The sequence below is a fragment of the Manacus vitellinus genome, unplaced genomic scaffold, assembly GCF_001715985.3.
Source record: "Manacus vitellinus isolate BGI_N305 unplaced genomic scaffold, ASM171598v3 scaffold_2_pilon, whole genome shotgun sequence".
NCBI lineage: Eukaryota > Metazoa > Chordata > Aves > Passeriformes > Pipridae > Manacus > Manacus vitellinus.
The window spans coordinates 52,286,217-52,309,002 of record NW_021940208.1 but is presented as its reverse complement, the minus strand read 5'-3'; the positions used below and the strand labels follow the sequence as shown (position 1 = coordinate 52,309,002).

Here is a 22,786-nt window from a genome sequence, read left to right as displayed (position 1 = left end):
AGCATGGGGCCAATATACCAGTGTGCAGGCACACTTTTCAGTGTTAATTAATTACCTTTTTAAACAGGATGATGATGATAATAATATTTTTATAATTATTGTGATAATTATTTCTACTTTTATTTTTTGAAGTAATTGAGGGATTATGTAGGGAAGATCCAATGTATTTAAATCTGGAAGGGAAGGAAGGAAGGAATAGAAGCTGGCTGCTGGAACATCAGAACTCGAGCTTGTATTACTGGCTTGGATATTTAAAATCTATTCTATCCTGCATAAAAAGTTGGTGACACACAAGTGAAACAGAAAATCATCTAAATGTAGACATCACTTTAATTACCAAGAAAAAGTTTTTATTGGTCATAAAGTCCCCAAAATGAAATAGATCTGCCAGTGAAATTATCTACAACAGCAATCTTGCTACTGATAAGCATGTTGTTTAGTTGACTTGTCTATATAAGCTGATGGTGAACAGAGATCCCCAAGAATTTTGTTTCTGTGGGCTAAGTAAAGCTTGATTTCCTATGTGTTTATGTTCTTCCTTTGTTAAACACCTCACCACTACTAGAGCAATAATACCCTCTTCTCTAGTGGACCTTTGGGATTCTCCCAGTGTGTGAAAGAACAAATGCTGCAGCTTGGAGCAGCAACAGTGATCTCTTGCAAATTGTTGGAAATAAAGTTTTTTAAATAGTTGAGTGGTACCCTTAGGTATTTTCTTCAGTGGCACACTATCTGAAGTTCTTGACCTTTGCTAAGTAGTTACTGATGTTCACAGCACATGGTGATGCAAAAATACCTCAGCTGAACCACGCCAGCCTAAAATTACCTTGCAGAGAAATTGCGTGGCTGAATTACATGTCATGGTTACATGACTTCTAAGTCTGTGGCAAAAACATGCTGTGTGAATAACTGTGCATTTATTTATGCGTTTCTTAAAATATTTATAGCTCTCTGAATAGCACAAGCTCCCTGAAAACATCTACTTATCTGGGTGACAAGTTATCACACTGTGTGTATCCGTAAGGGGGTACAATGGCCCCAGAGAGTTAGGGGTAGACTCCCTTAAATTACAGTAAACCCCATGTACCTGGGTGACAGCATGCCACGCTCGAGTCATCGTACTCTAAGACCTCGTTCCACACTCTGCCATTTTCACCACCACAGGCTTTCTTGTTTCCCTCCAAGGGCTGCACGGCAGAGTCTCCCACAGCCTGTCTTCCTTCCTCTGCGTTTTTCCACAGCCATATGCGTGGCTGGGGAGGCTCTGCTGCAGCGCCTGAAACCCGGGCCGCTCAAAGCGCTCAAAGCGCCTGAAACCCCGGCCGCGCCGAGGCCGTGCCGGGCCGTGCTGGCAGAGGGAATGGGAGGGAAGGGCCTCCCCCAGGCGCTGGTGGGCGCTGCCGCGGGCCGCCAATGGAGCGGGAGCGGGAGCGCCGCGCCCACTGGAGTGCCGTCGCCGGCGGCGGGCGCCGGGGCGCCGCGGGCAGGTGCGGGGCCGTGTCGAGGGGTGCGGGTCCAGCTCCGGACTGTGCCCTGCTCGGGAGCGGGGCGGCGCGGGGGCGCACGGCAAGGAAGAGGAGCGGGCAAAGGGAGGATGCTGTCCTGCAGTACAGCCAGCGCCGGGAAAGCGGGCGGGGTGGTGTCGTGCCAACACCGCCCCCCGACGGTCTCTGCGCTAATGCCGTTTTTCTGCCGCTGCGCAGGAGCCCTTGCGAATGTAATTCACCTGCCGCTGTCTTCAGCAGGAAGAGGGCTAATCCATTTGGCGATTTAGCGGGCCCGCCGCCAGCAGGTGAGGCGGTGGCGGAGGTGGGTGCCCGGCCGGCCCGGGGCCTACCAGGATGCCCGGTGAGTACCCCCGGCCGGGGACCGGCGTTCCGCAGCCCCCCTTGTGCTCAGCAGCCTCTCGGGCGGGAAGGGCCGCTCGGCAGCGCAGGCTGGTGCCCCCCGGGCTTTCGTCCTTCTCGCACCCCGATGCGGGCGAGGGTCTTAGCGGTTTCCTTATCAGCAGTGCTTATCATCATGTGCTCTAATTAGCAGCTTCAGATTGGGATTTTAACTGTCTGGGTGCTGGAGTGAAATAGCTGAGCTCCTTTATGTGTTCTGCTTGTACGTACAGGTTGGCCTGCTCGGGTCTGTGTGCGCTTTCCCGGTGGATCCGCAGGGTGACAGCCTGGGGTTGGCTCCCTCAGTCTAAGGCAGATTCAGAGAAATCTTTCTCGTGCCCCTTCTTACAAAACAGCGGTATTGGTCTTATTCGATTATGCTTAAAGCCGTGAGGTACTGATTTTAGGGATAACCAGATGTGGTGGGTAAAGGTGCCGTTTTGTTTCTTGAACATGCTCTGAAAACCAAGGGAAAGGTTGAGCAGCAGCTCCCCCAAAGCTGGGTTTACTGAACAATTTGAAGGATGTCACGTATTCAGCCTGATGGATCCCTGTGGCACCTCAGCACCACTGGGAAGATGCAAAAAGGGAGTCTGCAAATTAAAGGATTAGAGAATTGTGGGTTTGTTTGGTTTGTTGTTTTGGGGTTTATTTTTGTTTAAAGGAAGGTGTGGAAAGACTGGAAACATCTAACTTGATATATATCAATTGCTCTGTTCTGTCTCTGGATTGCTTAAGCAATTATTACTAACGTTTTTCAAACTGGTATGTAACTGTTTTGTAATTAGCTTTGGGTGCTATGCCTTATGTCTATTTACATATTGTAATGTTGCATTTCAGTTTTTATGAGGGTCGTTTACTATTTTGAATAACAAAATTGCAGGCTCTTGAAGCAGAATGTAACTTCTTAACTGAAAAATACATAGTAAAAGCTACAAAGAATTGGAATCAAGCCCTCTTCCAACACAACAGTCATAATCCTGTCTACTAAAATTCGGTATTGTTTTAATAAAAGATAAAAGCAGATCTGCTTTTGGATCAGGCAGAACTTCATTAGGCCAAGAGAAATATTGCATTCCATTGAATATCAGTTTATATTGTTATGAAAAGGTCTGTGTAAAGTGTTGCCTATTTATCTTCATTACTAATGTAAATGTTTCTACTACTGGACCCAACTTGAGGAAGCTGTAAATTTTTTACTAGGGCAAGAGTTACCTCTTTGCTGAAAACTTGCATAATAATTTCTGATGGGAGTCTGACACAGGTTATTGTCTGATGGCGTTATTCATTTACCTACTTGTAACGAAATACTTCTTGACTGCTCGTAACGTTGTGGGTGTCAGCTGGAGCAGAGCTTTCTGTTCCAAGACGTGGTTGTGCTAGGTCAGAGAAGTGACAAGGCCTGTTGCTTGCTTTGTCTTTGTGGGAGTCTAACACATTTTCACTGAGACATGCTTCTGGGGGAGGATTCATAGAGACCTACGTGTGGGAGGGGAGTAACAAAATCGTTGTTAGGGAACGTGCTGTGAGCTGGGGCTGTGTTATGTCATTGTCGCTTGGGATTTCAGAAAAGTGCTTTGGGCTCAGTGGGCACAGGTCCAGACTGTAGCCTGCTCATCCTGCAGGTTGTCTCTGAAGTAGTAGGGGGAGGTGACAAAAGAGCAACAGATGGTACTGGGGAGGGATTTAAGAAAGCAATTGTACAATGTTGGTTAGCATGAATGGCAGCACACACCTAACTAGCCTGTTGGAGGTGTTTGGCTATTGACTTATCTGCTCTTATTTTTATGCATGAGATGACAATGTGTTATTTAGAATATGCTTGTAGAAAAATCATAACATAGGAGTGTCTGATCTCCTGTTGCAATTTTGGACTGGGCAGCTTGGTAAATTTGAGTTGTTCCTCTAGGAGCAACAGTTAAAGCACATTTATCCTTTCTCTGTCTATCAGAAGAAATATGAAAATACATTTTAAAAGTTCTGTCTCGTGGATTACGGAAAAAACCTTCCTACCATATTTAAACTTGTCTTGAAGCTGGCAGGTGCATCTGGGTCACTCAGTGGTTGTTATTCTGATTCTCAAAATGGGTACCTGGTGTTTGTTAATTTCCTTTGAACATCAAAGTGAGCATCACCTTGTCTGCTTGCTCTGCCCATATTCGAAGTAAGGCTTTTAGATGCCCTAGAGTTGGTTTTCATGCCGGTTAAAGAATTTTGCCTTTGGCAGTGTCTGAGGTACTACTGCCATCAGTAAGTAGCATAAGAAGTTGGCGATCTTGGCTAAAAAAGATGTAACAAGTTCCACATAAGATCACCCTGACTGTAGTGATTCATATACTTTTGCTTTCTTTTCTGTGTGGCTATCTGTAGCTTCAGAGCAGGTTCTAAAATAACTCACCAAGTTACTTTCTTGAAAAGCCTTGTTTCGTTCTAAGAAACTATTGTTAGGTAATAAAACTGAGAAGCCACTACTGATGATAATGATTTCTTAATTTGCATCATCATATGCTGTGTAGCAATCCATATAAGAGAAATGAGCAGATTTATAAATTCATATGATAGGGTTTTAATAGGATGCTAATCATGCACTTACTTTTCTCATAATTCTCTGATAGTGGTATTAGCAATAAGGATCCACAACTTGAAAACAATTTGCTTGAAAACTTAATATTCTTCACACTAGGTGTTATCCATAAAAAACCCTACTGTCATTCAGCACAAAGAATTGGAAGTTATGCATAGTGGTGTTCTTGACAATTTAAAAAAAAACAAACAGTGGCAATGAATTCTAAATACTTACACCTTTGGATTTCAAACTTAAAAGATCAAATCTTCTTTTGCAGCTTAAAGTCAGCAAGTGAAACCCTGTGTACATTAGAATTAATGCAGCATTGTCCCGATTTCAGTTACATGGGGACAGTTTACTTTCATAAGTTTATATGAAAACCTGATCCTTAGTTTTCGGTAATAAAAATAAAATGTTTACTTAAGAGGACAATATTCCAAGGACATTTATAAATAAGGCAAGTCAAGTGACACTTTTTCCTTGAAAGCAAGGAGTAGATGAAAGAAGAATGATAAAATATTTTGATTTCAACCCCCCTATCGTTCCGTAATGGATTAGTGATGCCCCTGTAGGATTTTAAAATAGCTAGAACATACTTCTCTCCTTGCACCAGAAATATTTTGATGTAGAATTGTTTCAGTCAATAGTTTGATTATCTGTTTAATTAATCATTCACTGTATTAAGAAGGCCATAACATGTATCTCACATCTGATTCTCAAAACAGACACTTGGTTTCTTTGTGAGGTATCAGAAAGACTTCCTTAGAAGCAGTATTTGTTTGGCAGTTTACTTCCTTGTGGTTATGACCACAGCTTTTGCTCCAGAGGTACAGGGCATGAAAGCATGTCTAGGATGTGGTAGTTTGCCATACCAGCTTGATGAACTGTTTGATGATTAGCTTGTGTGGTTTTATATGTATTACTTAAGTAGAGATTCAGTTTCTGTAGCTAAAAGTATTTGCAAAAGCAATGCAAAGATTGTGTTCAGCTTCGTGGTTGTTATTTAAAACCGTATTTTAAGATTTAAACTCCCACTCATTTCACAGCTTGCTTTTTGTATTAACCTACCTCCCACATTCCTCTCAGTAGTTGTTTTATTACCTTTCTTTGGCTGAAGATGCTTGTTGCCCAACAAAAGGGCTTTTCTTTGTTGACTTTTTGTCTTTTCAGAGTAATTTTATTGTTTAAGTAGCCTTCAGTGTCTTTTTGGTTTATATTGATTTTTATGGATGCTTATATTTATTCCTTTAACCTTTTGGAAGATTGCAGTAGGAGCAGTTTACTTGCACAACTGTCCTTTTAAAGTAACTTCTTATTCATTGTTTTCTGGAACACCCATAACTTGTTTGAGCTGTTACAATAACAGGAGTTTTGAAAGCTCATTTTTTCATTTGCTTCTTCTGGAAATTGTCATTAGAAATATTATTGGAGTTTACTTAGCTGTGAGTTCTGCAAACTATTTTAAATTTGGGTGGGTGATTCAGGCTTTTTGGCCAAGTTTGATACTACGAGGATTCTCCTAAGGTGCAGAGGTGTGTTGCAATGTCAGCAAACATAATGTATATAATGCTGGATTTGAATTCAGATCTGGCTGGAGATGAGTGAGAGGTAGGGGCAAAAAGGGGGGACAAAGACAACACACCAGTGAGTCTGTGCTTTGCTCTAGATTTGGAGGACATGAAAAATGAAAATACTTAGTATCTGAGAGCTTAATATTCACAAGCACCAACCATACTTTATTGCATAACTTGATGTTAGGCTAGAGGTTTGAGCTCATTAATTTTGGCAGCCTCTGGCTGAGGCAGCCATGAGGTCATATTTTGGGTTCTCTGCAACTAGTTCTCTGAGATTCTTTCCTAGTGTCTCTCACAGACCCTGGAAACTGTATGAGAGGGGTTTTATGTTGCTATTGTTTCGTTGTTTTGATTTATTTAACGTAATTGCTTGTGCCTTAGGGTGACAGTGGTTTTAAACAAGTATTTCAGTGCAAGTGTTTATGAAACTCTGTAGAGCTCCGTGAAATTCCCCTCATCTGTGTGAACTGCTTGTCTTGTTCTGGTTAATTTTGCAGCCTAGAATGCTGAGGTCATCCTTCTGCTCCAAGAAGGCTGTTCACCTTGCTGAGTCATTGGTTCTGGCTCATCCCAGGAGAACTCTGATAGTGGTGGTTCTGTCAGAGGGCAGAGCTGAAGAAGCAGCCCCTAACGATACTGCCACAGGCCTGGTATCTCTACAAAATACATTATGTCTCCTGTTGTGCAGAAGTGTATCTTTCCTTCTTTTTTTAATTGTGACTTTTTTCCCATGTGTTTCTTGACAATGGGGAACACTCCTAATTTTCTTGGTGTTACTTGAGGTAAGGATCCTCAGCTTCTGGGAGGTGTACCAATCTTGGTAGCAATTCCTCTGCACTTGCTCAGCCAGCACCAGTTACTCCAGTACAAAGAGGATAGAGCAAAGAATAATGTCTGTTAGTGATGTTATGGAAAGAAGAATATTTCTGGCTAGTACTCAACATCTTGTTCTTTTCCTTAGCTTTTGGCACTGTATAAACAGGAACATTTTCCTTTTTGGTTGTATTATATTATGTTAGATAAAGCTCAAACCTAAAGATGTACAATTTTGGCTTTTCTTGGTTGACATTATGTTTAGACAGTAAGACTTAGAGAATTATTTGTTTAAGGCTAGTCCAAAAACTTCATGCCTGTCATTATGTAAATCAGGTAATCAAAAATAACACAATTGAGAAACATACATAGTGCAGTCACATTCACTGGATTTTCTATTTGATTGTGTCTTCTGGGGGGAGTTTGGAAGAGAAAAGAGTTTATCACAGAAACTGCAGGTTGTTATAAAGCCACAGCCTGTTGTTTAGCTAGAGGAGGAGGGAATCTGCCAAAAGAGCTTATGTTAGAGCTGTAAAGTGAACCTTCTGAATGTTTCCTTGCAGTAACAGATCAAGCCTTTGTGACCCTTGCTACCGATGATGTGTACTGTCAAGGCGCTCTGGTTCTCGGACAGTCATTGAGGAACCATAAGACATCTAGAAAATTGACAGTTCTAATTACACCAGAGATTTCCAGTGGGATGAGGTAAGTATTCATGTATTTTTGGAGATTTGATAATATGGAAGAACAAACAACAGCATCAAAGATTTTAGTAGGCTTCCCTGTTGGCTAGTGATTTCTGACATCCATGATAAGATTTCAAGCATAATAAGAATTCACTTACAGGAGTAGAGCTTGTGGCTAGAAATTGTCTTAAGCCCATAATTGAGAACTTAAGCTGAAAATTTTGGAACTAAGGTTCGAGTGTCATGCTTTTGAGCTGAAATAAAGGCACTGCTGCTGTTTGTTTGTTTGTTTTTTTCCCCTAAGTGTTTCTCTTTTAGAAAGAGCAAGATATATAACCACCTGTAACATCAGAACTCTCTAAAAACCTAAGGGGCTAGGCTTCAGATGAGTAATCTTAAAACATTGGTGCACAGCTATCATGATGAGAAATTAATTTCTTCTTGCTTCTTTTTTTCAAAATCACTTTCCAATTTGGGTTATGTTTCTACAGCACTACAGAATTGTATTTACACCAATCTGATTAGGTCTGTTGAATTCAAGCCCTGTTATTTGGAGGACTGTGTCACTTGTTAAAAGGAACATGCTGTGCCATAGCTACTTAAGCTCTTAGTTCTGTTATGGCTTAGGCAGTGTGCAAACTCCTGATTTCTGTATGCCATGTGAATATATTTGCAATGCATCTGGCTTAAGGAACATGTTTTCACATTTTTCTGTGACTGGATGCACAAAAATCTGTTTTTACAGACTTTTTAATGTATGGATTTTGTTATGTCAGAACACTGTCACCTTCCTGAGGGAATACTGTATCCATTTGACACATGGGTCAATACTAAATGCCCAGGGTTTTTTTTCATCCCCATTCAGTGGGAAGAAAAACCTTTATAATATATATTTTTAATCAAAGATAGCATTTTTTAAAAAAGTACATCCCTGAACTATCCTTCTAAAAATCTGTACCCACTCTTAGATCTTTCTTGGTTGACTCCTGTCCCTTGAAGATCAGGGCGGCAAAAGCTAATGTCCCTGAAATCTAGATTTCAAACAGCACAGGCTTTTCTCTTTCTGTGTTTGTGTGATATCCAGGACTTTGCAGTTAATAGCATAATGCAAATAAATAACCTCTGTTTAAAAGACTTTTTTTCCTGTTGGAAAATTGCCTACTTCAGTGTTACCTATAAAATTCCCATGAAAGACATGCACAGAAAAAAGTGTCTTCCTAAAAGTCTCATTTGAGATGATTTGTAGTAATGAGCAAGTATATATTGTCTGTTTGAAAATGTGTAGTTTTGAAGCTGTGTTTACTTAGGCATAATGGGTGCAAATGACTGTGCTGGCAGTGCATGTCTTATCCTGTTCCATGTAGAGAGAACAAAGTATGATGCTGTTCTTTAGAATCAATTGTGCAGGATGAAAGCTGCTTTAATTTCTGTTTGTGTTTATACAGGAGATCAAATGACTTAAATAAGGATTGTTTTCTCCTTCATACAGCAGCTGTTGCTTTTGAGATGTGCTGGCCCCCATAGTGGAAGAGGCAATGAATGGTTTGTGGTCTGACTGATAGATGTCACTTCAGCAGACTATTTGCAAGGACTTTGCACTTCTGACTTCTTATTCTAACCAATCAATCTAGCCTTGGTTATTGGCATAATTAACATGGTGCTGTTAACATGCACTGTTTTCATGCCTGAAGTGAACTCTGATGAACTTAGGTCTAAGTACCCTTCTTTCTCTCCACTGCTCACTCTGGTAGGTCAGTCCTCCGCAGTGTATTTGATGAAGTAATCCAGGTGGATGTGCTTGACAGTGCTGACTCAGTCCATTTGGCTCTAATGCAGAGGCCAGAACTGGGTGTAACCTTTACTAAGCTTCACTGTTGGACTCTTACTCAATTCAGCAAATGTGTGTTCATGGATGCAGACACTTTGGTGAGTAGAGTGGGAGCTGTGGAAACATTTGGGTCTGTCTCCTCAGTGTGGGATAATTCCTTGTCAGGCAGCCTAGCAGCCTGTGAAGTGACCAGATTTGCTGCTCACAGTTTTGCTGGCTGCATAAAAATAAATTAATTCTTAGGGAAAGTAGCCTCAGGATTGTCATCAAAAGAGATCACAAACTCACTCTGTGCACAGAGGCTTCTGATAGATGTTTAAAACAGATCTCTCTCATATACTTTTGTTTCTAATTATTCTGGTGAGGAAGGCAGGCTGGTTTTAAAATGGAAAAAAAAATTTCCAGAAACATTAATTCCTTTTTTTTTAAAGCTTTTAGAAGTATAGAGATAAAAAATGGCCATAATTTTGACACAGACAATCATGTCAGCCTTCCCTTGCACTTTCATGGCTCACTTTGAAAGTCTGGGATACATTTTAATTTAGTAGAATAGTATTTGAATCAGAAACCAAATTAAGTTATTCTTCTTGAGGAGAGAGGCTTATGATTTCCTGATTTACATTAAAGTTAAAGGAGGAAGGCAAATTTTTGTCCTTGTTTTAAATTCAATTAAGTAATCTTTCTCCGGAAAAAAATTTTCTTCTGGTTTTCACTGTTATAGGTGGGGTCTTGACTTTCAGTGACTGCACAGCTATCTTTCCATCAACTTTAAATGTCATCTGGGCCTTAACCTGATTGATTTTCTCACTTCTGTGTGAAGCTTAAAAAACAAAGAACTTAACTTACATTAGAAAACTGGTAGCAAGAAATGGTTTTTCTACTACCCCTTTAGTCAGTCTGTTGCTAGCCCAAATTATTTAGATACGCAGTTTTCATTCAGGTCTGTTGCAGTTACTGAGAATAATGAACTATGAACGGTGAGCTAAGAAAGAAGGAAACTGTGTATTTTCAGAGTATGTTATAATATTTAAAAGGACCTTCTAGATGGTCTCCAAGGTTCATGAAATAATAACACAGGTTCTGTGCTTTCATCAGAGAAATCTTGGAGAACCACAATCAATGTTGCCTTATTATATTAAAAATAGGGGTTCTGACCCCTAGCACAATTTACATTGCCAATACTTTTATGCCCTGCAAGCCATATACTAGACCAAACTAGCAATTTACTGCATTGGTACTAATTTAGCAATTCATGTTTTAGATAAACATTTCTTCTAAGATTTTCTTTCTTTTCCTGCTCTCTCTAAGGTGCTTTGCAATGTTGATGAATTGTTTGATCGAGAAGAGTTTTCAGCAGCTCCCGATTCTGGCTGGCCTGACTGCTTTAATAGTGGAGTATTTGTGTTCCGTCCCTCTTTGAAAACTTACAACCTACTGCTCCAGTTTGCTGCTGAACATGGCAGCTTTGATGGTAAGGGGCAAGGCATAAGGAATGAAGTGCAAGTCATAGTTTCCATGCTATCAGGCAGAAAAGACGAAAGCAGGAGTTCTCTGCGCTTTGTGTAATTCTGCCCCACAAAGAATTAAAGGTGCAGAACTTTGCCTCTTATGCTGTATTTAAGACCTGTGGATTTAATGTGGACTGTGCTTCCCAGAAAAGGGCAATGAAGGGACGTTGGATCTGAATCTTGCTCAGTAAGTTTTAATTTTGCTGTCTGGCTTAGGAGAGAGAAATACAGCTGATCTTCAGTCTTCTGCTCTGAGGGAGACCAAACCCTACTCCTTTCTTCATATATTACAATAGAACTTCATTTGCACTGAACTTGCATCGGAGTGAATCAGGTATTATTCACTTGTACCTGCTCACATGGCCATATTTTCAAGCCCAAGTTGCTGTCCCACGAACACACCAGTCTCATTCCCATGCTTGGATGTGAAATTTTGATATAAATTTGAGTGTACACATAATACATAATTCTGGTAATACTGTTTTATGTATTCTTTAGGAGGTGATCAAGGATTGTTGAATAGCTTCTTCAGCAACTGGGCAACAGCAGATATTGGCAAACACTTACCTTTCCTCTATAACTTAAGCAGCAGTGCTGTATACACCTATGTTCCTGCTTTCAATCAGTAAGTAGTAACACTTCTGACTGACTGTAAACCTCTGTAATTTGTTAACAGACATCCTTCTGTAAGAGAGAGTAATAGTGGCATATTCTGTTGAATGAGAAATTACAGTAGTAACAAATGATCTTATGTAAAAGCCATGCAATAGAAGCTTAAAGGCAATATGAATGTCTTGCATCTGGACACAGGGAGAGTCCCAGAGTTCTCTACACTGTCTCATGTTCTTTCACAGAAGCTTCTTTCATGTTTGAAAAGATGTAATTACTTTGGCATTAGGTTCTGACAGCTCTACTTTTAAACTTGTTCCTTTCATTTTGAGTAATTTCTATGAGAAACAGTTGGAGTTGTTGTTTAAATTTTTTGAACCACTTCTTAGGTTCTTCTGTGAAACAAAATTTGTGCTACTAATTATATGACTTCAGACGATGCAGTTGAAAAATTTTCAGGTAAAAAGAAAGTTGGATTTAAGGTGTTATGAATTTCTGTTCCAGTTGCACAATACACTCTTACTGGGAGGTGAAATTACGTCAATATAATTAGTAGTAATTTTTAATATGAAATCAGTAATAACCAATTATGTTGATTTAATATTTGAAGTGGTATTTGTTTGTGAACAGAGCAGGCAGGAGGACTGGAAATGGTACTGCATGAGCCTGTCCGTTCTCTTCATGAGCTTTTCTACTAGAATGAGCAGCTGGAAGCGAATGGCAATGCAACATTTTGTATTTTAAATGAGATGACTTAAACTAATAAGATAGAAAAAAAAAATTAAAATATATACTCATCTTGAATGTGTTACTGCTGCAAAATGTCCAATTATCTCACCTGTGAGAGTGTGTTTCTTTAGGAGTTTATATATGCTAAAAAAATATTTAATGTATGTTTGATCTCTACAGTTTTGGTAGAGATGCCAAAGTTGTTCACTTCTTGGGAGCGACAAAGCCCTGGAACTACAAATACAACCTTCAGACAAAGAGAGTTATGCAGGATGACACAACCTCTGGATCTTTTCATCAACTGTCATTTCTTGGCCTCTGGTGGAATATATACAGTGCCAGTATACTGCCTTTGTTAGAAAAACTTCAAAAGATGGAAGAATCAGAATCCAAGGAATGCAAGGTAACTGATAAGGAGTTAGTTGGAATATGTCGAAATCAAAAACAAAAATTCTGAAAATTTTATGTTTTTAGAGGAAGAAATTACATGATGTGGTGGGCTAACCCTGGCTGGACCCCAGGTGCCCACCAAAGCCACTCTATCACTCCTCTCCTCAGCTGGACAGGGAGAGAAAACATAACGAAAGGCTCATGGGTCCAGATAAGGACAGGGAGAGATCACTCACCAGGTACTGTCACAGGTGAAACAGGCTCAACTTGGGGAAACGAATCAAATTTATTACCAGTCAAATCAGAGTAGGATAATGAGAAATAAACCCAAAACTTAGATCAACTTTCCCCCATCCCTCCGTTCTTTCTGGACTCAACTTAACTTCCTATTTTCTCTACCTCCCCCCCGCAGTAGCACATGGGGATGGGGAATGGGGGCTGTGGTCAGTTTATCATGTGTTGTTTCTGCTGCTCCTTCCTCCTTGTGGGGAGGACTCCTCACACTCTTCCCCTGCTCCAGTGTGGGATCCCTCCCACAGAAGACAGTCCTCCATGGATTTTTCCAACATGAGTCCTTCCCATGGGCTGTAGTTTTTCATTAAGTACTCCGGCATGGGCTTTCCTTCCATAGGGTGCAGTCCTTCAGGAACAGACTGCTCCAGCATGAGTCCTCCATGGAGTCACAAATCCTGCAAGCAAACCTGAGTGCAGGCTCCTCTCTCCATGGCTCCACAGGTCCTGCCAGGAATCTGCTTCACTATGGGCTTCCCATGAGGTTGCAACCTCCTTCAGGCATCCACTGGCTCCAGTATAGGGTCCTCCACAAGCTGCAGGGGGGCAGCTGCCTTACCATGGTCTGCTCCATGGTCTGCAGGGATGTCTCTGCTCAGGCACCTGGAGCACCTCCTCCACCTCCTTCTGCACTGACCTTGGTGTCTGCAGGGTTGCTGCTCTCACATATTCTCACTCCTCCACCTGCAGTTGTCCAGTTGCACAGCAACTTTTCCTCCTTCTTAAATCTGTTATCCCAGAGGTGCTATCACCGTCACTAAAGGGCTTGGCCTTGGCCAGTAGCAGGTCCATCTTGGAGCCAGCGGGCATTGGCTCCATTGTTGGACATGGGGGAAGCTTCTAGCAGCTTCTCACAGAAGCTACTCCTGTAGCCCCCCACTGTCGTAGGGTATCTGTCAGTAGGTCTTGGTCTGTGAGGAAAAGAAGACACACGCACAAACAGAGTGATGAGACAAGAGGTGTCTGCTGCTTCAGAGCAGTAGGCAGGTTTTATGGAGCTCGCTGGCCCCTACTTTCCCACAGACATAATGTAAATATATTTTCACAAAAACACCTAGGAATTTAACACCTGCATACAATCAACGACCTCGTCCTTGTACTGTTATCCTTTTCTAGATAACTCCCTAAAACTCAAGGCTGTGTCCATGGGAATGTTTAATTAGCCTTACTGTTCTTCATGGGAAAGGCCTCACACTGTGCAATATTTCAAGCTCCTCAAGTTTCAGGGGTCCCGGGGGCTTCATGGACCTGCCACTTCCCCCCACACCCTGGTACCAAAATCTTGCTGTGTAATCCCAATACAGGTGGTCTGTTGATTGGTAGTAGCACTGATTACTTGTAGAAGCATCCAAAGTAGCAGTTTGGAAAGCCAATAGTGCTAAAAACCCCTCCTAAAGATTTACTGCAGCCCTCTTCTTAATTTATAAACCATTTTTTTGGCAATGTATGTGCATAGATTCTGCAAATTAAAGACAAATTAGCTGAGGAAGGTGATAATCTGGCTCTGAAACAAACAGACTTTTGTTTTTCTTGAAGCTAAATTGATATAGACCATCAAACTAATCCTTGAATTATAATAAAATTTCACCTTTTCAGAACTGCATTATAAGTTGTTTCATGATAGTCATAACAAATAAATCAGGATTGCAAAAGCAGAGTTAATTACATTTAGGATGTTATACACAGTACTTGTATGTCACTAAACATTTACTGATCTCTATGCTTTTTTTCTTCTTTGGAGGAAATGCAGAAATCTATGCTTTTCATGAATAGAATAAAAAAATCTGTTGATAAATAGATGATTTCTTTGGGACCAGCAGCATAAAGTAATGTATAGAAGTACAATTTTTAATTTTGTATCCAGACATGACAAATTAAATCACATTTATGCATATGTAAATATTTCTTAATTTTTTGTAATGTTAAATTATTACCATCCTTGAACTAATTATATAGTCCCGAAGGATCAGTTGAACAATTACCATCAGGGAATAATTTGGTTTGTTAACATCATGACAAATTGGAAGGCAGAGCAAGGAATGGGTATTTTTTGATCTTATACTTAAACATGCTTTATTTTTAAGACATTGTGCATTAAAGAAATACTTTAAATATGGTAACATGAAGGTGGAAATACCTGTTAGATTTACCTCCTGATTATGCTAGCATGCTCATGAGTGCAAAAATCTAAACTGCAACGTGCTCTGAATCTAGGACAGCCCACTTTTTTTTGCATTAACTTATTCCTTTCATGCTGAAATCCCTCTAAGGAAGTGCAGCTGTTGTAAATAAGATATTACTTTTCTGAAAAATTGTATTTTAGTGGTGAGATGTTCTTGTTTTTGTTAGCACACTTTCAATGGAGTTGAAATTACACTGAAGAAAGTCAGTCCTTGTGTGGCCAATTCACAGCAAAGGCCTGAGCTTCCAGAGCAGGCAAATGAAATAAATCCCACAGTGTGTTCACCTGAGGAACTCACTTTTGAAGCTGTAAGTATGTTGTATATTACTATTTGCACTAACAAAGTAAAATTATATACTAAAAGGAGATTCTTTCATTATGCTTCTGATCTGGGAGATTTTATCTTCAATTTAGCTGTAGCTCTTGAATGTTCTTGCTGGCATCAAAAGTAGTCTAAAGGGTATTTATTTTTTTTAATCTTAAGTCATGCATGCTTGAGGTGTCTGGAGGTTGAAAGAGTTTGCATTGTATTTTAGGAAGAGGTTACTTATTCAAAGTTGTTAGGTACTTAATAAAATGTAATATAAAAAAATCTGTTACCAAAGTAATATTTTGAATATTAATAGTCTTGTGAATTAATATATTTAAAACTAGAATCCTTTCTACCACTCCTCTGTAGAACTTTTTTTTCCCCTCAAGTGTTGATCCAGAAAACTGTTCCCAAAATTTCTGTGAATTGGGCAACAAGGAGAGTCTTGAAAGAATCCACTAATGAACATTTCAGTCTTCCTTTCTTTTGTCAGTTTTCTTGTATTTGTGTATTTCTGTTGCACTGGGTCCCCTTATTGTATGCAGGAGTTAAGTTGGACATAATAACAGAATGCTTCTGCAGGTATAATTCATTACACCTTGTCTGATAAACCGTGCTATGCAAGGTACAATTGGGAGAAAATAAAATTAGTGTTCTAATGTCATCTGCTATTGTAACTTGTGGACTGCTCTCTAGTAAGATGAAGACAACTTTTAATATGTTCAGTGCTTCATCTCCTTAGACTATAGTTACTCCATAAAGTAAAACTGTAGTCTCCCTTTCCCTTTCCAGGGCTTAAGGAAAATTGTGAGCCTTCCAGCTCTATAACTTTAAAATAATTTATTTGCAAAGAATGTATTTTCTTGTGTGCCTCATGCATCTGACTCCATTGGGAAAGCTCAAACCAAATAGGAACACATTATCAAGGTGTTTGTTTGGGGTAAAAAAAATTATAATGTTCGCTTAAAGTAGTTTCATTAAAATTTAAATTTCTATTATTATTTCAATTACTAGGATTGTTTATCAGAAGACCATATTAATTAGAAAAAAATAGCCTGTTTCTCTTCTTACTTAGGAATACCATCATTCCACTTTTTGTTGCTTTGCTTCAGTAGTCTTGTGGGATTGTTTTTGGGGAAAAGACTTCAGAATGGGGTCTGCCTACTCATTTATGTTTCAGTATTTGTCAAAGGCAAATATTTGGGACAATATTTTTGGGGCAATCTATTTTGCCTCTGTTTTGGAATACATTGTTCTGTTCTTATTTCGTACATATAAAAAGCTTATGCATCATAGAGGAAGCTGTTGCCCTAAAATGAGATTTTTCTTGTTGAGGTTTGACCTCAAGAATGGTAGGTGTCTACTCTAAGCTCACTTCTGAAACTGTATCTGTAGTCACTGAAGAATGACAGACACTTTGAACCTATCATAGGATGAGATGAACTGCCCTATGGAGGTATTTGTCCTAGATTAATTACAGTAAGAATTTTGATTCAATGCCATTTTGATAGCTTAAGCTAGGTGAGATGAATTTTCTCCTTGGTCATAATGTGCTTCCTTGCTTTTCCTCCCATCACTACTTTCCCCTACCCCAAGACTGAAAGCTGTTGTATTGTATGAATGAAAAAAATATTCTCCTAATAAAACCTCAGTGGCTGTATTTTAGCAACCTGTATATGAAGTTGAACCAAGCGATTCTAGCGTCCATCTCTCTGAGCCTGACAGACCTTCAGAACAACCTGTGTCCCATCCTGCATTTCAGGAAACCTCAGAACTGGTACATGTAGCTTTGTGCATTGTACATCTGTTGGTGATTGCATGCATGTCTTAGCTGCCAACATAATTTTCGGGAAATCTCAACTAATTATGATACAATGTGCAAATAAATTCTTTAATCTTTTAGCTATGTAATTTCTTAACTGCTTCCAATACTGGGGTGTGATCCCTTTCTAGTGATCTTTTCAAAACTCGGAGTTTTTAAATGGGCATTTTGTGTGCTAACCCCCAAGTAATCAATGCATGGTGTTAATTTTAGTTCTCCAATACTAATACAAGTAAAACTGTTTGGGTTTTTTGTTTGTTTGTTCTGTTTTCTTTGATTGTGGGGGTTTTTGTTTGTTTGTTTGTTTTAATCTGCTGAAGTGATATTTCCAAGCAAGTGGAAAGGGAATCTGCAGTAGCCTAACTGACTAGGCTTTCCTTTGTGATCTTGCACTGCATTTATGGATACTTGCACATGTGGGTGGTGTGAGAATAGGAACAGACGTGGTGTTGATGGCCTTGATAGGGAGTCAAGGCCTTGTAAGGTACACAACACAGCCATTTTCCTAATGAGGCCTTTTGTATGACTGTGAAGCACTGTGGTGAAATACTTTAAGACTGAGAAAAACACCTGTAGCTCCCCTGCAGCCAAAGGTGCTTGGGTCCTGGCTAAAATTCTTCATTTCTAAAAACATGATGATTCCAGTCTTCTTGTTAATTGCATCCAGAGCTGTTGATAAGACTTGCTAATGACAAAGAAAGGAATCTTCCTGCATTACTGCTACTCAAAAATTAAATACAAATGCATACTGCACGTTTGCATATATAGGGAACAAGCACGCTCTTCAGAATATATACTATACTCATGTTTAGAGTGATGTTGGTTGCAGGTGGGGATACACACAGAAGGATGCAGTACCTAAGCATATAGTGTCATGTTGGCTGTTTGAAATACCTTACCTTGTCTTGCACAAGTCCTGTGCCTTGTCTGCCCAAAACTGGCAGATATAATGGATATTCCAGGGCATTTAGGCAGTTTAAGCCACTGATTCCTGCCCATTAAGTTCTGAAACACTTGTATATTGAATTTGTGAGGGCTTCAGTAGAAGGTCATTCTAATTGATTTCAATTTTGTTTATAACATGAGATGAGTTGTTTGCCTTTAAGCCTCTTTGAGTAGTACTGAAAGCAGGTTTTCAGTGGCTGCCTTGATTAGTCCTTGTTATATTTCACCTTTATTACAGATTATAATTGTTGGGATGTTCCCTTTTTACTGGCATTGGTCAAGCATGGACACAATTTATCTTTTATGTGGTTGAAATTATTGCTAATAATGTCTTGCATTTGTGCACCTATGATAATTGTGAATTCCAGTTCAAGGTCAAGTTTTGGACTCTCATTCAAAATGAACTAGCTATTGGCATAAAGAATAGTGTCATTCTTTTGAATTAATTTGTGCGAGCCATGTGTCTCACATCTGCTAAATAATACTGATCTCACTGGTGTTCAGATAAAACAAATGACCAAAAATTCTAGAAATGTATGTTCACATGAAAGCCTACTGAAAACAAGATTTGCACAGATAAATGGTTACACTTTATTGTAGGAGTTATTCTACTCTAAACAGGCCATATTTGTAAAATTTTTATTGTGTTGTTGCTGAGTATACCAAGGTTTGAGTAAAGATCAGTAAAATAAGTGTTTGGTATGTTCAAAGATGCTATGGAAAGTAGTAAAAGCATGGGAAAATGATCTCACATTATCAAAACAGGAATGGAGGAATGGATGTTTGAATAGTTTGTTTTATTGTTTGAACTGGGAGTGTACAATGCAGAAGTTTGACAATTAAGGCTTAACATCACAACACTGAAATGAGAACAACCAAATGACTGTTCTCCCACTGTTCTGCTTCTTTCCACAGAACGAGGTTGCAGATTCTGTTTCAGAGCTGTCTATTCACCTTAAACCAGCAAAACCAATTCCAGAAGATGAGCGGAGAAAATGGGAGGAAGGGCGCATGGACTACATGGGGAAAGATTCTTTTGAACATATCAAAAAGAAATTGGATGCATTTTTACATTAAGATAGAGTGTACTGTAAAGGCCATCATGATATATGTTTCTTCTATAAATGCAATTCTTGAATACTTGGCTATCTTAACAGTTTACCTGATGCCAGAGGTTATTATGGATCCTCATAGATTCTTGGAGGAGATTAACAGATACAGACTCTTTTTTTTTTTTAACTTTTAAGTGTGCCTCATCTTTATCGTTACTTATGTCTCATCTTCATTGTTCTCCAACAGTGCCTTCTAAAGAATTATGAATGGTATGCTCTGAGTATGATCTCTCATGTATTTATCACTCTTCCCTGTTCCTCCCCATAGCATTCTGCAGAAACAGTCATGAGTGGGAAACATGCTGAAAATTGAGATTATTTTGGAAGTTGAGTTTATTTCCCAGACTGAGATTATTCCTGAAGTACTTATAAAAGACACTATAAAGCTATTTAAATAAAAAACTTGTTCCAGAAACCAAATTAATGCTTCCAAGGGCAACCATGATGTAGACTTCAATATGAGAAAACAGTGAAGAGATGAAATCCTGTCCTCATTGGAGTCTGCAACAAAACTTTAATTTAAATATGATTAGGATTAGAGGAACTTTAGAGTTCATTTGAGATCACTAGTGGATGTTCTGTGTTTGTCTGTTTGTAGGAAGATGCTCAGCTTTATAACTAGTGTAAGGAAGAGTGGTTTAAAACTCTTAAGACAGACTGGTAATGTATGTTAACCTTTTATATTGTTGCTATAGGATACTGTTGCTTTTTAAAAGGTTGTTAGCTTTACTTGCATATTCTGAGTTGTGTAGTCAGAGGAAGAAACATGGATGGTATGGTGTAAACCTTCCGGTGCTTTATATAAATTCGTTTACAATACTTCAAACTGCAGCTGATAAAGGCTTCCTTCTCACTCAGGATGATAGCCCCATATTACAGGCAATTTGAGTGCAACTGAAAACACATTTGGCACTTGTTTTAGTAAACAGGCCCTTTGAAGATATTTTAAACAATAGCTGTGTGTGGCAACCAATAAATCTGTGAGGGTTGTTCCAGAAAAAATCTACTGATGAGACACCATTTTATTAAGAATACTTATGGGGGATTGTTTTGTGAATTTGGGTATTTAAATTTGACTTAGCGAGTTTGCCTTAACAAACAAGAAAAAGTACTTTCTTTCAAAGTAAAAAACTTTGAAAGAAAGGATCTTGACAGTCATGCTAATATGATAACAGGTTTGACACAGTTATCTGTAACCTCACTCAATATTAGAATAAAAATTCTGCAGTGATGATGCAGGACTTGAAACATTTTGGTCTTAATATGTCACTAATTTTGGTAGAGATATACATAATGAAATAACTTGGGAATTCTGTTTCAAAATGCTGTTACATTATGCATAAAAGGGATCACCATAGGTGTTAGTGGAGAAAAAAAAGCAGGATAGGAGGGAAGAAGAAATTTTTATTTCTTTTTCCTCCATCAAAAAGGATGTGAGGGTGGGGCAGAGAATACTTGCACAAATTGGGAAATTAATGAAAGAAATTAAAAGTCCTTTAAAAGAAGAAAAACATATCTTTGAGTATCTTAGAATTACTTTCTAATATTCACAATAGTGGACTTGCTTTTACTTTTGTAGGATTTTTCTGATTTTTATCTAGTTCTCATTTATTCTAAGCACTCTTAAAGAGTGAAACTCATTGGTGTGTCTTCTGTGTATAAGCTTCTAGGTTAAGTTAGATGTTTTAGGGTCAACAGAGAAATGGGGAAGAATCATCTCCCTTTGACTAACCTGGGGACCCTTGATAGCCTGCATCTTTCTGGGTAGGTGACCTTCACATGTTAGTGCAGGTAGGTGCATTCTACCTCTTGGTGCTGTGGCCCAGTGCAGCGCTGTGTGGAGATGGCAGCAGCTGCAGTGTCCTCTTACTCACGTGGCATTTGATCTGCTGGTTAGCCCTGTTTCTTTGTGATCCTTGTGCACTTCTGAGAAAGTTCTCTGTTTTGAAAGCATTGTTGCTGACATAATTCAAACAGGTTTTGAAGACTATAAAACTGGTCATCAGTGTGAACTCATGCTTCGGGGAGGTGTACATTTTACAGTAACAACTAGATCTTACCGGGCACATTAATTAGATTATGAGAGAAAAATTACTGATGTGAAATCAGTAACTGAAAGGTTTTTTATATAGGTGTATGAGTGTAGTAAAAGGAGCTGTGATTGGACAGGTCAAACGGTTAGTATGTAAAATGGTACTGTGTGGCTTATACAATGTTTTGCAAAGAATGTACATTAATGTAATGGAAATAAAAGAAATGGAAAAGACATATGAAGTCATGTACTTATCAGATGATGCAGAGTTACAGGTTGTTTGCACTGTGCCAGGGATTATTATTTGTGACTGACTAGTTACTTTAATTTTTTTTTTAATTTTATTTAATTGCTTTTGAGACATTTAGCATTACCCGCTGAGCAGAATTAAAAGGTTAGACTTATAATTATTCCTACAGACATACATAATTATAATGTTTAGGATCTCTTGAATTAGCACAACAGTATTTTGTTTATTGTATTTCATGGAAAAGTATAGCTGTTAAAGGCCCTGCCCAAGTTTTTACATCCTGTCTTCACATAAAAAAAAAGTTGAACTAATTACACATAATGTAGTGTTGTAGTGGCTTCTAGCACACAACTGTTGTCACCAATGTGTGAGAAGGGAAAATCTTGTATGTGACTCCAGAATTTGCAAGTGCTATGCTTCAGGTACCATTCTGTGCTTTTATGGACATCATTCTGAAATCCTGGGATCACAGGCAGGTCTGAGGGGTGTTATGGGCTGCATGCTGCCATGAACCACAGGGCTGAGGTTTCCTATGTTGAAACATGACTTGGGGAGAAAAAACTTACCAAGCTTTGCCTGGAATTTTTCCACATTAAACTGTGGTATAGCCCCAAGTATTTTTAGGATGAAGAAAGTTAAGAAGTGTAGGCTATTGCTGTGTGGCAGACTGTATTTAAAGAGGACAGCTTGTGTTTAAAACAAAACATGCTGATACTACTTCTGTCATGTGCTTGGAGTTATTCATAACCTGATTTAGAGGGTAATTTTATTTGCCATACAACAATTTTATTGAGTGCTCTTCATGTATAAACAGGAGATAGTGTGGGTTAGACATGTGGGCTAATACACTTTTGTAGCCTACAGTAAAGGAGATATTCATGAAATATCACTTTTCTTAATGCCTGGTGTCTTGTGAGGACTCTTCCAACTGGGTTATTCTTCGTAAATAAGAAGTTTTCTTTGTCTCTCTAGTTCATTCAACTCACAATTGTTTTTCTGAAGCTGGTATTCGAAAAAATGCTTAGTTGTTTCAATTTGGTTTTTTTCACCTTGATTTTTCTGTCCATGAACGGGAGGCTGGATTAGTAGCAGATGGCGATATATGTTTGTGTGCTCCTGTAAACATATAGTTGTTCAACAGCAGCAAGTCTGCAGCATGCCTACTTATTCCTTAATGGATGTGATTCTGTTGCTTTCCTAATCTAAACTGTTTTGATTCCTATGACTTTGAAAATAACATGAGATGGGCCTGT

The 22,786-nt window shown here is 39.1% G+C and overlaps 1 protein-coding gene across 2 annotated transcripts; it reads left to right on the top strand.

Moving 5' to 3' along the window:
• Nucleotides 1–6,634: 6,634 nt before the first annotated feature.
• On the top strand, nucleotides 6,635–21,504 carry GYG2 (glycogenin 2). 2 transcript variants are annotated; one of them, XM_018071493.2, is made up of 9 exons: nucleotides 6,635–6,676; nucleotides 7,403–7,544; nucleotides 9,277–9,451; nucleotides 10,662–10,824; nucleotides 11,360–11,486; nucleotides 12,380–12,602; nucleotides 15,230–15,370; nucleotides 17,025–17,149; nucleotides 19,055–19,165. In XM_018071493.2, coding segments are annotated over exons 2-9 (960 nt in total). In that variant the 5' UTR covers nucleotides 6,635–6,676; nucleotides 7,403–7,539; the 3' UTR covers nucleotides 19,056–19,165. The 2 variants fall into 2 exon arrangements, with proteins under 2 accessions (XP_017926982.2, XP_017926981.2); XM_018071492.2 differs by having other exon boundaries at nucleotides 6,642–6,676; nucleotides 17,039–17,149; nucleotides 19,055–21,504.
• The last annotated feature ends 1,282 nt before the right edge of the window (nucleotides 21,505–22,786 follow it).